General features: G+C 41.9%; 1 protein-coding gene across 1 annotated transcript in view; it reads left to right on the top strand.

The window, feature by feature from the left end:
- Positions 1-14552, top strand: part of ARG2 (arginase 2) — a 23286-nt gene continuing 8734 nt past the window's right edge. The window contains exons 1-3 of the mRNA XM_075713400.1: positions 1-117; positions 286-358; positions 13988-14165. Of these exons, the coding sequence (XP_075569515.1) occupies positions 1-117; positions 286-358; positions 13988-14165 (368 nt within the window). The remainder of the gene's footprint in view (positions 118-285; positions 359-13987; positions 14166-14552) is intronic.

Raw genomic sequence — 14552 nt, forward strand, 5'->3', positions numbered from 1 at the left:
ATGGCCCTCCGCAACGGCTTCGCCCGGCTCCTCCGCAAGCAGGCGGACGTGGGGCTCCAGCTGCCCAAGCAGGCGCACTCCGTGGCGCTGGTGGGAGCCCCGCTCTCCAGGGGGCAGGTGGGTATCGCGGCCGAGGCGGGAGCGGCGAGGAGGCGCCCTCCGCCCCGCCGAGCGGGCAGGCGGGTGCCGCAGCCGCTCGGCTCCCCTCCCCTCCCCTCGGCGGGGCTCGCGTACCTGGCTGCGGGCAGCGCTGGCTAACGCATCCCCCTTCTCTTTGTCTCGCAGAAACGGCGGGGAGTGGATCACGGCCCCGCTACCCTCCGCGCCGCGGGGCTGGTGGAGCGGCTGGCCGGGCTCGGTGAGGCACGGCGCCGGGGGGGGGAAGTGGGGTGGGGGTGGCGGAGGGGACTGCGGGGCTGCCCTCATCTTCTCCCTTCCCTGTCCGGGCATCCCTTTCACAGCTCGGCCAGGCGTGACTCAGCCGCTTGCTGCGAGCCCGGCGGTGGGGTGGGGTGGGGTGGGGTGCAGTGAATCATAGAATCACGAAAGCGAAACCGCCGCGGAGCCGCCGGTGCCGGGGGGAAGGCGCTGCCCGCCGCCGTTGCCTTCCCGCGGCGCCGGGAGAGGCTGCCTTTGTCGCGTACCCGCGTGCGCGTGCCGTCGGGGCCGCAGGAGCGCACGGCCGCGGCGGGGCCTCGCGGCGCTGCCCGTAACAAAGGGAGCTGGGGTCGCCCCCGCCGCCGTCCCACCGACAGCCGGCTGTGCCCGCCTCTCCCGGCTTGGCACAGGGAGCGCGTCGTTGGCCGGCGGAGTCCGTGCTGTGCCCGCGCTGACTTCAGAAAAGCTGGAGAAGCCTGAGGCCCTTTAAAGCGTTACGTGCGCTCAGCGTATCCAGTCAAGTAATACCCTTGACTGTGTTCCTCCATCTCTTGCATCAGGCGTTTGCTTTTTCCATATTCATTACCAGCTACTTGCCCTGTTCCTAAGATACTTGTATGCTTGCAAGTGATGAGATTCAGAACTTTCTGGAGAAATCCTCAGATTTGCGTATGAGGTCTTGACTGAAGTTTTGCTTTGTAAAGCACTCGCAAATAGCGCTGTGTGAATGGAAAGTTGCTGTTTCTGGTCTTTTCACTGTTACCGCTACTGTCATTTAAACAAATCCATGCGCTTATTGGTGTTTCGACTTCTCACATCTATTGCTTTTACAAGCCGAGAACTGCAGAAAACTATCACAGTTATTAGAAACAGGACATGAGGGATAGAAACTTGTAAAGCTGAATTCTGGGAATCTTTAAAAAGTGTTACGGAAAACTATATGATGGGGATGGATTGCAGGAGTGGACTACAGAAAGAACTGTGTTATCTGCTGTATGTGTGATGAGTGTTAGTGGAATTTAGATGCATGCAGAGGAAAGATAATTACCTAATAACCCTCTAGCAAATTTATTCTGAATTATAAGACCTCTTTAAAACAGAAGCTATTGTTCTGTGCAGCCCTGTAGGCTTATCCTGCATGTCTTATGATTTGCAAGCTGAAAAGTCCCAGTTTGCAATCAAATGAGTAGGCATTCTTTTCCTGTCTTGTTTTGTGCAAAGTTGAGATGTATGCCGTCCTTGGCAATATTTGAACTCTGGTGAGCGTCATCTATAACATAGAAGAGGGTATCTAAAAGAGGTCTTATATACTGGAATAAAAGCAGATCTGGATGTTACTGTGCTTAGAGTTTATTTTAAACTAACAAGTTACCAGATTTGAAAGGAGGTTATGTTATTCTAGGCAAGACTGTAGGCAGCAGTTTATTTTTATATCGATGACAGAATTCTATACTGGAAGGATTGGGGTTCTCTCTTCCATGAAGTTCAGAATCTAGTACTTCCATTTTGTAAGGATTCTTTTGCGGGGAAAAAAGAAAACTCCAAACCAACAGAAAAAAACCTCATTTGCACGACACAAGCTCACTTCAAGAGGAACTTGGAGAAGGTAGAAAGAAAGGAGGATACAAGCCCTTTCTGAATTCCAGTAACAAAAAGTTTGGGGATAGAAATGAAGCAAGTTAAACTAAAAAATAAGCAGAAGGTAAAAAATACTTTAACTGTTTAGTTGCTTATGGACTCCTTACTCATTAATCAATAATGCACATGGAGATACTTTCTTGCTGTCACCTTACAATTTTTAAAGGCTCTGGGATTTCTTCTTCCTGCAGTTTCACTGTCCTATTGCTGACACATTCTTCCACTGGGGTAGGGGGTTTTTTTTAAGCCAGTGTTGATCTTTATTGCTTCTTAAATCTCTGCAGCTCTCTTATGAACAGGTTCTGCTGTGAAGACCCATCCTGAAACAATGACAGTCACCAGCATACACAGAGGGGTCGTTTATCTTGCAAAGACAATCTGCTTGAGGGTAGGGCTGTAGATTGAGGAGGAAACTACCATGTAGTCTTTGTATTGTGCACATCTGTTGTTCATGGAAATTTAATGAATGATTGGTTTTGTGTATGGGTTGTCTGTTTTTCTTCCCTGAGCTGGCAGGATAGCTTTGTCTGTACTGTGATAATAGTGCCATTGCTTGGACTCTTGTGGTACGCTGAACTGGCGGTAAAACATTAGCTGCTTTCTAACACCATGAATTTTCTTCTTGTACGCTAAAGAAGGCAATAGAGCAACAGTATTATTCTCATTATCAACTTGGATATTCTATGTATCTGTTAAAAGAATTAATAGTTTTCATGGCACCTTGTTGCTTCTTTTCCAGGAGCAGGTAAATACTGCAGCAGACCAGGTTTCTCCTTTAAAAAGAAATAAGATTTCTCTAAGATATAGGGCTTCTGTTCTTCCGTACGTGTTGGCTACTTCCGAAGCATTTGTGTCCATAGGGTCTGTGTGTGTGGGAGTGTTTGTTGTTGCATGCCCCCATTCCCCACTGGGATGTGAGGGAGTGCTGTAAACATGATTTTCCTTGTCATTACAAGCTTGGAACCAGGCATGAGGCCAGCTGTGGAATGATGCTTCCCAGTAGAAGAGTGAGGGTGGATTCTGGGCCTCTAAGGAAGTATAGATGGGGGAAGGAGGCAGTGTTCCTGTAATGAAAACTCTGTATTAACAGTAACTCTCAAATAAAATTGCCATCACTTGTTTAACATGGAAGAGATTTCTGGTGACCAGGTTCTTCTGTTTGCCTGAAATTGTAAAGTTTGATTTATTCATTTGCCATTCGTATATTCAAATTCAATTTGACCTGCATAAAATGAAGATGCTCTGAAGTCTCCTCTAAAATGTAGTGTTCAGGTAGTAAGATGTGAGCACTGCGCTGTGTTTGTTTGTTTTAGTCTTATGTGTACATACTTTAGTACTTTGAATAGCAACCAACCAATTGGCTTTTCATCTGTTTGTATGCCTGATTTAATGACATCCGTTGAAAGTGCTCAAGCCACATCAGAGTGAGAACACTAGACCTTTGTTTCCTTCTTATTGCACTGGTTTGCATTTTTCTTTCACTGGCTGGTATCTTTGGGAGGGAATTTTATTGTTCCTTTCACCCTAATTTCTGTTCTTCCGTAGTCCTATTGTAGCGTCCTGAGGTGCTATGCCATTTTCTATTTTTTCGGGGGGGGGGGGGGGGGGGAATCCCTCCCTTGAAAGAGACTGTGACTGTACCTATGTGGTATGATAAATTCTTGGCTGCCTAAAATGATGGCTGCCAATGAACAGCTTGTTTATGCTTAAGCTGAAATATGAGGAGGGAGCTCAGAGGCAGATGGTATCACCACTCTGTACCAGACTGTCAGAGATTAATCTGAGCCACTAACTTGACTTTATCCCCTTATTAGAAGCAGAGAGAACACTATTATGTGCTGGTAGTAGCTCAAGGATATACTCAGGAGGAGAGCTAATGTAGCAGGAGTCCAGCTCCCAAGCCAAAAAGGGTGGATGTGCAAGTCTGTAGCAGGGATAATTTAAAATATAACTGACTAAGCCTGTGGGGTTTTTTTATTCACCTTGATGATGTTTGGTTTTTGGCTTTGCTGCTTCCCCTAAGGGATACTAAAATATTAATACCATAAAGAACTCTTCCATCTCACCAAAGAAGTAAAAGTGCTATATGAAAATAGAGACCAATAACTCCCTGGCATGAGGGAGGTGAGGGTACAAAGCATGCAGGGCTGTATATTGTTCTGGCAGTAAAGAGAAATGGGTGCAATATGTGGAGGCTCTTGGACTTTCAGTGGGAAGGAGTGGGGAAGATAGGCAACAGATGCACTTGACCTAAGCTATAGAAGATGCAAAGTATAGATGTTCTTTAAAGTGAGAATTTCTTGGACCTCTCCTGTTTGCTGCAGATGAGGCAGAGAATCTGATCAAACTTAAATCCAGAGTGTTGCCTAGTCCTCTTACTTGAAGGAGAGAAAGACCATTCTCAGATTTTTATAAGTAATAGATAGCTGTGTGTTAATTACTATAGCCTTTGAGGTGACTTAGAGCACCCCTGCTGTTCCTAACATGGGAACAACCTTAGCTGTTGAGTTCCTCTTTTTTTTTTTTTTTTTTTTTTGGGTGTGTGGTGTTGGTTTGGTTTTTTTTTTTTTACCTTCTTTATGCAGAGCTGGATGTGGCTGGGTTGCTGAGTTTAGTCAGACTTGGGTGTGGATTAACAAAGTTTGGATCCGAGTTGCTGGTTTGACAAGTTAGTGGACTGCAGAGACATGTGGCCTACAGACAGAAGTAGAGCTAGACTTGTCAAAGAGAATGACCATCATGTTGCTAGTCTTTTGTTTGACTGGAACAAAGCTCTTCGGTAATAAGCTTCAGGAGGTCAGTGTAGTGGCTCAGAAGGGTGTAGCCTCCCCTAAAAGAGGAATGGAGCTGTTCCATGTGACTGAAGATACTCCTGCTTTGCCTAAAAACATTGGACTCCTACTGACACCTGCTGCCAAAAACTAGCAATTCAACTTTGCTGTATGAGCTTTGCTCATATGGCTAGTTTCAGTCTTAACAATAAATCATGAAGCAGCTTCTTCTACATATATCTCCCCTTTTCCCACTCAAAATCTTCTCAGGTGAAGAGCTGAAGAGGAAGACGAATAGTCTTTCAATTATGCACCAAGGTATGCATAATGAAGCATTGGTGCTGCGGTTCAGTAGATGTGGACTGGCAAGAGTTGCAGCTGTGGTGTTGGGAAAATAATTTTCATCAGCCCATCCAGTAAATATGTGTTTAAAGAGTTGCCTATGTCCCTGAAGATTTTGATAAACTGTACTGTTCTGCTTGCTCTATATTTGAATTAAGATTGGACATACAGACTGTAGTTTGACAAAGATCCCTTTGTGTTGGAAACAAGATCTGTTGGGAATTCCATATTCTTGGGTTAGTATCTAGTTTAGCTTTGCACGAGTTCTTACCTCAATTGTGTCTCTTCAAAGCTCAGTATTTTAAACTCTTTAAGACTTTCTAGTTTAGAGATATTTGACTGGCTCTACTAATCTGTAGAATTCCAATAAAGTCTAAATTTATTGTATAGATAACATCAAGATCTGTCTTTTTTAGCGTCTTTCCTGTATTTTCTGCTGTTGATAAAGTTGAAATGGGAGACAGACAAACTTTTCAATAACTGCTGGCATTTTAAGCAGCATGTTTTTTAGTTAAATCTCTGCATTGTTGAGATGAGAAATGCTGCTGTTCATGGGTTCTTTCTAATCACATCTGCTGTCAGTACTGTCAAAGCTAAGTCTATTAATTTGCTAGGAACATTCTCAGGAAAAAAATCAGTTAGGATATAGCGTAAAGATGTTAGACTAATAGCTAAGTCTTCTGCCCTACACAAAGCAGAAATGGGAATGTCTTTTTTTTTTTTTTTTTTTTTTTTTACCCAGGCATACCCTCCCTGCATTTTTTTCTCTGAAACAGAACAGGTAAATGGCAGTCCTCTTCTTTTTCCTTTCTTTCCCTCAGACACAAGTATGCACAAACACCTCTGTTTAATAAAATCAGTAAAACATGCTTATGTAGTACTGCAGCTTATTTCTGGAACTAGAATAAATGACCTCTTTTTATTTATACAGAGATAGATAGAGATCCCAGAGACTCGGTTATTCTTGTTTACTTCTCAAATGTCAATTAGCCATGACTGGTTAGCTTGAAAGACCAGTGGTTTGACAAAAATCAAAGCACAGTCAAATGGACTGGTCATAACTGGCATTTGCAGAGAGTCTTTGAAATTACGCCAGTTGTCAGAATGCACCAAGGGCAGGTGCTGCTCCGCTCTGTGAGGGAAGGCAGCCAGGAGCTGACTCTGATAACCAGGCAGGCTGAAGGAGCCCTGCTGAGGCTTTGGAGGAGAGCTATTCTGGGGAGGCCTCCACTGGGGCTGTTTCTAGGTTGCTTCTTCACCATGGACCTCATCAGCTAGCTCGCCTTGAGCATGGGAAGCTAAGCTCCTGGAAGTGGGGGAGTGTGCTCTGACAGCAGTTGTGGTTTATCCTTTTGAATGTTGTACCCTTTGATATCTGCATGATTACAATTAGCCTTAGAAGTTAGTAGAAAAATGCCAACAGTGAAAGTACATGGAGTTGGAGCATTCCTTGCAGTAGGTCAGTTCTGATTCTCCTCCCTTCCCCAGGCTGATGGAGGACACCATTTGCTTGTTTTTGCTTTGGAATGAAAAGCTTTGTGTCAATCGTTGATTTGATGTTTGTTTGGGTTTTTTCCTCTCCCATTCGGCTGGTGCATATTCCAGGTTGCGCATTATCCATGAAGTTGGCTTTAGAAGAAACCTTGTTAATTTGGGGTAAAGTTCACTAGGTGCTTTAACAGTAATCGTTCCTCTTAGCAGTTTAGTTTAAATACATCTACAAAATTAAGTTATGCTGATACAGATCAGGAAACCTGATTTGATTTATTTTTTCCCTAATCTTTCAATAAAGGGAGATGAGATTTAAGGGCCAAATAAGACCTCTTGAGGATTTTGTATTTCTTTGGTTTTACGGCAATGCCCTTCATCCTTGATATTTTTATATTCTAAAATTAGTTTTAGTACATGACTTAGCTGAATTTCTGCACCCATAAAATTAACTCTGGATTGGAATAAGTTCAGATCACATGCTGTTTTACTTTTTTACCATGAATGGTGTTGAAGGAGAGGAGTTACTGGGGAGAGGCACAAAGGGAGATGACAGAGGGAATTTTAGGTAACGAGCTGGGTTTTGATCTGCTTTATGGTGCACAGAATCTGTTACTACTTTCTCATTTGAAACTTTATTCCTGTCTCTCGTTGTGGACTCACAAGACCAAGATACTTATGGGAGGTATATGCTTATGTGAATATGGTGCAGGGGATTATTTTTGGATGGAAGGTGGAAATTTCCATTGTAAAACCACCTGGTGAAAAGCAGGGAATGAGGCACTAAAGTCAAATACAACAAAATCGGATCTTTCATTTGAATATGAAGAAGTGAGCTGGTCTGATGTTAGTTTCTTGTAGCTGCTAAGAGGGAGGGGGAGAGGACTTCGGTAATCTCTGATATATTCTGCTCTCCCTTCCTCTCAAGTGTTACCTGTCTGGGTTAACTAATGTAATAACTACTTACTTGTGTATCAATCTAAAGCACAAGGTGCTTCTTGTTGAGGAGAGCTGTTTTGGTATTATGACTTCCTATGGCTGTAAGTGCCTACTTGTGTTCTTGCTATCAGGACTGTTTCTGGGTTAAGCTTATCTGAAGGGAATTAGAACTTGTGCAGGGTTTGTCAGCAGAGTGGCAGACCGCAATAGCTACACCCTTGTCTCCTCTCTGATGCAAGCCACAGTGCAAATGTTTCCCAACACCTGATACTGACGTTTTTGGAGATTGCTTCAGGTCAAGCGCACTGGATTTTGTAAGAGATTAAAGTTATAAATGGCTATCAAAGGGAAATTAGGTGGCTGCTTGATTAGCGTCAGAAAAAATATTTCTTGGCTCATTTTATGCAAAGGACACCTTGAGACTACAGACTTGGGGTAGCAATTGGAATTGGTTTTGCTTGTGGCTGTTGTATGAGCTGAAGCCTTTTAAATAGGTACAGACACAGAAGCTTTGTTTTAAACCAGACCTTTCAGAATGCCAAAAGGCAGGGTGGAAATAACTGAGACATGAACTTCCCTCTTAGGAAGTGAAATTTTAGAGCTGGCAGAAACCTACTGAACCATCAAATATTTATATGCAATAGGAGATTGCTTCCAGTGGATATATATTCTGTTCAAAGAGAATTAGACACTCTGTAAGAACTTCCAAGCAAGAAGGTTATGATTAAACCAGGCTGCTGAAGTCTCAGGTCTCTTGTAGTGGGAACTTTGCTAGCCTAATTTCATATTCATGTAAAACAAAAGTATGCCCTTTGTTTATATAGCTTTTATACATACACCCTCTGGATAATTCTGGAGGGTTAAAACTATCTTAAAATAGGCTTTAGAATGCACTGGTCATAATGAATTGAGTCATCTGTTTGCTGTTGTGCAACATTTTGACGGCATCTCTGAGAAAGGATTATGAAGTCCGTACAATAAGCTCGTACTGAAAAGGATGGTGACAGCTTGTAGGCCTTTCTTTTGTTCACAGGAAGGAAAATGTTGTTTGTCTATCAGTGTTGTTCATAATACTCATTGCTTCCTGAAAAGCCTTTCTGTGTCTGTCCTGACTCACTAAACGGGCTGTAATCTGAGAAAACAGTTTGCAGGGGTGATGTTTTCATGTGAGTGGTTTTATGTAACACATGGTATGAAGTACGAGGTAGTAACAGTGTGATTTCCAGATTCCTTTGAAAGTAGTTCAGCAGGGTTTAGAAACCCAGGAGAGGAAATATTTAATTTTCCCATTAATTTAGGATTATTTTTTTTACCTCTAGTTCACAAATACCCAGTGTAAAGAGGCAGTGTCAGGAGATCATTTCTATATCATGTTCCACATGCTTTTGTTCCAATTCCCATTTGCTGCCTAGGAGAGTTGTTACAACTGTGTAACAGTAGCATGCCATTAGGCAATGTCAGCAGACAGCCTGGATTTTGAAAGCTGAATCTCCTCCTGTCAGATTGCTGCTTCTGGCTCTGGTGCAGAATCCTAGTGGAGGAGGACGGGGAGGTTTTCCCGGCTGCTACCCAGATGATTTCCGGTTAAATGTCCCCGGACTTATGAGCCACCTGCTTTTACAGAAGAAAGTTCTCTCTAAATCTGTGCAGGGAAATTACTTGCTGTAGTAACTGCTGTCTACTGTGGGTGCTGAATAAATGGACTGTATTTTAAGATGATAGGAGGCAAACATCACTGTTGTCATATAGCTTGCTTGAAGGGTATCTTATGTCCCAGTTACAAGCGTCATTGGGTTAAGCCTGAGTTCTACATTGATAGTTTATTTGAAAAGGCACGCAGGAAAATTCCTTTTCTTAAATGTGTTCTTAGGTTGTATTTCTACCTATGTACAAGTTTGGCTCCTAATTATGAAAAATAGCTATATCTGGTAAAGGAAATCGGCAAAGTTCTGGATCTGGCTGTGCAGGCTGAAGAAATGACTGCCCTCCATCCCCTGGTCTGCTGGTTGAATGCCTATGTGACCTTTCCCAAACCTGTTCTGGTCAAAAGAAGTTGCCCTAGGGAAGATCTATTGTATGAACTATTTGAAGCTAATTTATTTATTTTTGGCTGAAATGTGCCCCCAAGCAGCCCTGTTGATGAAACTCTGTTGGGGGGGCATTGAACCACTGGGGATTGCACTCTTCAGCTGCAGAAGAGATGTGTGCTGCCTTTATACGCTAATCATTCATACAAATAGGAGGACTGTTGTGCATGTATGCATCTTATTTATGTAACTATACTGTGTGTTCATATTCAGATTGACACCTCAGTCTCCCTGGTATCTCTTTCAAGCTCCTGTAACAGAAATAGATGAATCAAGCCTGGGTTTTTTTGTTTTCCTCACTTCAAAAAAAGGATCTCCTCTTGAGCCAGAATGCTGATGAAGCTGACTTATATGGACTTTGTTGTTATAAATTTTGTGCACTGTTGATAATTGACTAATGAATCAAACAATATATTTTTCATTTGAATGTAATCTGTTAGAGCTTGAAAGTGGAACGAAAGGCTTCTTTTGATCATATTTAATTTCATATTATTTAGTTACTAGCAAAATGACTGTGGTGGTTAGTTTGTAAGTACTGTAGGGTACTGTCTCATTTAAAAAGAACTTCAATCCTGGCTAGACCTGATCTGCTGCACTGACAAACGGTGTGGATGTTGTGCTTTCTAATGAATGTAGGGAAGCTGGCTTTCCTATCTGCCCACATCTTTTTCTAGTTTTCAGAACTTGGATCTACTGTCTTTTAATAGGCCCATATATATATTCTTCATGTTAACTTTCTGTGCTGATTTAAAAAGCTGTTTTGTTTATAGCTATTAGTATCTTAAAGTAGAGAGTACCCCAACTACCAAAGAAAGTAAGTGCATATTGTTTGGTGTGGTGGATTATATAAATCTTTCACTAATGGCCAAAGAACAGCAAGGTCCACCAGATCGCACTGCACTACAGCGTGTCTATCCATTTAGCTATTTCTGTATTGGGCAAAATAATGTAGTTGAGAAAGGTTAAGTTTTTTAATTTCTTTAAATCAAAACTATGTGTAAGCAGGCAGATGAAATGGAAAACAATTGAGGTCTTTAGGTATTAGGCTAATATCTGAGACACTCTAAATAGAAGCTAAGAAAATACATCAATAATTACTTTAATAATTTGACAAATTATTCTTCTTTGCTCAGTAAACATTAAGACAAATGTACATGTTGAGTTCATCTCTTTAATATCTGGGCAATCCTAATAAATATATGTGCACACATGCACATACACGCACTTCTAATCACCTCAGGATACATGGTTTATCTATGTATTGTGGGTGGGTAGGGGTTTTTCTGTGTGTGTGTATGTGTGCTATCTATTCACTGAGCTTTCTTTTTGCCCTAAGGTCATTTAATCATAGCTTTCAAAACTCTAGGCACAATTTAAAAAAAAAGTAGGAAGAAAAGATATTAATGTTTGAGGATTGGATTAATGCGGACTTCTGAGATTAACTGTATCTTAATCAGATAGTTGTTGCATAGTTGGCTGAAAACATTCATATCACCCTGGGAAACTTGAGCTATCTCCTGCAAGCACATAAAAACAGTGGGCCTAAATAAAAGAGGAAAGCACAAAGCTGAGAAAAGAAGCTGCTACAAGGTTTATGAACTCTATGAACACCACTAAACTTTTGAAGATGGTAACAAAAACTGAAGGCATCTATTGTCTTTAACAGACATTAGGCTTTTTTATAAAAATAATTAGAGAGGCATCTTAATGCAGGAGATAGGAGAGTACCATTTGTACAAAAGGTGGACAAGATCCCTGAATTCTGGACCCCAAAAGTGTGTGTCTGTCCATCCATCTCTACCATACATACGCACATTGTAAGCTGTATGAACCTGATGTGATCATAAGAAATGAATTGCTTTTTTATTCAGAAGCAGAACCAAGTCTTCTTGCCTTACAAATGGGGATTGGGAGGAAGGCAGGATAAAGAAGAAATTCCTGAATACAAGTGCTACTTCTCCAAACACACTTGCTAGACTCTGCCATGTTTGGCCTGCTTTGAGCATAACCTGACGAATCTTAACTTTGATTCCTTAAAGTGCTATGAAAGATGGCATGGCTGGTTCTTTGTTTTACACTGATCTCAAGATGGAGCTTCATGATATAATTTATTTTCATTCTTTTTCATCCTTTAAGGGGTAAAAATACTGTGATGTGCTTGTATGTCCTGTAGGAGAGAACAAAACATAAGTGGCAGTCCTTTCTTCCATTACATTGTGCAGTGTGCTGTCTTGCAACGTGTAAGTCATTGAACACAGCTCCCAACTGCAGATTTACTTCCCACAGATGTCAGAGGTATTAGGTCAAAGGTATTACTAACTTGTGTAGTGTCTCCAAAAGCTCATCATACCTATTGAACGATGCAGTATTATCTTGAAGTCTTATTTCTAAAACTTGTCTCCCAGGAACACTCATGTATGTTCATCAAATTCTGAAATGTGTAGCAGTGTGCATATGTGTGAGAAGTAGTCTTATAGGAAGACACAAATAAAAAAATTAGATTTCTGACATTCATTGAACAGCTCTCAGAATTCGCAACTCTTTTCTGATTCTGCACAGCAGCAGTATGAAACGGAGGGTAAAAAATGTAGTGGTCACAGGGGAGATCAGATAGCACATTCAAATCTGAACAAAATGGGCTCAAAATTCCACAGTCTTAGTCCTGCTGGCTAGTTAGGTACTGCCTAACAACAAATGCTGTTGTATGCCTGTGTTGCCTTTTGAAAACCAGGGAGCGGTATGTCATGGCCCAGCTTACTGCTTTAAGTCCCTGCAGATAATGTGCTTTCTCTCAGAGTTGCTGAGACTACCTTTATTTAATCCTTTGTCAAGTAGCTGTGCTCAGCTGATATGTCCTCTCCTAGCAAATACCCTGACATATGTCCATGCTATAAAAAGCATGCTTGCCTATTTCCCAGCCACCTAATTCTCCCAAGTGACTCAACCATTTTCCTTCATTCTTTTCACCAGTCAAAACTCCTTTTGAAATTATAATAAAGCCATGTTTTTCTCAATGCTACTTCTACGCTATTTCCACCAAGCAAATTCATAGATCCTGTTTCCTAGAGGTTAGACTAATGGCTTAATGGAAATTAAGCAGGAAGCCCAGAGCCCCAGGTGGGCTGTTTCTTCATGTTGATTTGCTTGCCTTAAATTTTTTTTAATTATGCCCTGTTAGGCATAGGATGGCTAAAGGCAGAATGTCAAGCTTTAGCCTGGATGCTTTGAACTGCAAACAGAATAGTGATTCTGAGGAACAAATGGGACAGGCATGACTGGTATTCAGGGTGGTCTTGACTTATTAAGCCACTGTTGGTGTAGCCATAAATACCTTGGGGCCTTTACAGTCCTCATCAGTGCCTGCAGTGACAGGCCTGTCTGAAACTGAGAGGCTCTGGCCTGTGAAATACTGTTTGAAATTTTGGTATCTAAATGACTATTAAGAAAGCACATGGTATCGGACAGCAGAGCTTCAAAGGATAAGCTCTGTAATGTGTATGAAAGAGAATTAAACTTTAAATGCAGCCAATTAATAAATATGCTCCCAACAGGGTGGAGGAGAGGAGCCACCACTCAAAAATGTGCCCTTTTTTTCTTAATCTGTGAAGTGACTCCTTTTCAGGGTAAGTAGGAATCCATTTTAGGAAAGGATGAGTCTTTGACCCAGACTGTTGTCAGGCTTCAACAGCCAATTAAGTTGTAACTGGCAATGACGGGATCTCAAAGAGGGTTGGGATCAAAGCCCCAGAATTAAAATGCCTCTAGAACATCTTGTGTTGAGAAAATGGACAGGTTCTCTTACAAAGCACTAGTGCAGCCTCCATGGAGTTGCCTGGAAGTACTGTAAGAAAATTTCCTTTATTGGTAACGTGGCACTTTTGTGCCTGGATTCTTGTGGGGTTTGAAAATGGAAAATAACTGTTAGGACTTGGGTATAGTTAGTGAAAGGTGTAGTCCTAGGCATCTTTGAGCAACTGGGTTCATTTAAGGCTGTCTACAGTCTGTCTAACTGGGAAGGGAGATGGCAATACAAGCTGTACCTTTTCATGTTAAAATTGCCAAGAAATAATTAAAAAAAAAACCAAGCTGTTTTTCTAGGTGACTTTCTTTGATTGTCCTATCTCATTGCTGAATTAAAGTGACAATACTATCTTAAGCTTTCTAATCTGTGAAGTTGTGACACAGTTGTTTGCAAGGGCATGCAAATAGTCAAATGAATCTATTCCCTTCCTGTTGTTCCTTTCATATTTGCCCAAATGATTTTCTGAGGGGACCATATTTTGAACATTTCTCTGGGCACTTATTTAAGTAACTCACTTCCTCCTTTTGCTGCTGTGTTTCCAGGATGCCAAGTGTACGACTTTGGAGATTTGAATTTCACTCAAGTTCCCAATGATGAACTGTACAACAACCTGATTTTATATCCCCGGTCAGTGGGTTTAGCCAGCCAGGTACTGGCTGATGCTGTAAGCAGAGCAGTAGCCGCTGGACACAGCTGTGTGACCATAGGAGGTGACCACAGGTGAGCTGAACTAGAAGCAGTTAGTGGTGTATGCTGCAGGCTGATGCTTGGAGTATAAGAATCTAATTAAAAAATAAGGGGACAGTGGGAACAACTTGGGGTCATTTCCTGGCAATGCCATAGGGTAGAAGCATTTTGATTTTATTGCTGGGTCTTTTAGGGTGGAACATGGAAGACAGCTACAAAAATCTGACCTTCTAAGACAGTACTGCTTAGTTCCAGACTGTTCTGTGATCTGCAAACATAGAAGGGAGGCTTTCCTATTTGGGAAAGTTTGTGTGATCAGGTCCCTTTAGGAACCATTGCGGTTTCTTTATTACTGGATGTTTAGTGATGTGTCTCTTTTGCCCCTCAACTCTCAGGATGTCAGCTCTTAGGATGGATTTG

Source organism: Pelecanus crispus, chromosome 6 (assembly GCF_030463565.1).
Source record: "Pelecanus crispus isolate bPelCri1 chromosome 6, bPelCri1.pri, whole genome shotgun sequence".
Lineage (NCBI taxonomy): Eukaryota > Metazoa > Chordata > Aves > Pelecaniformes > Pelecanidae > Pelecanus > Pelecanus crispus.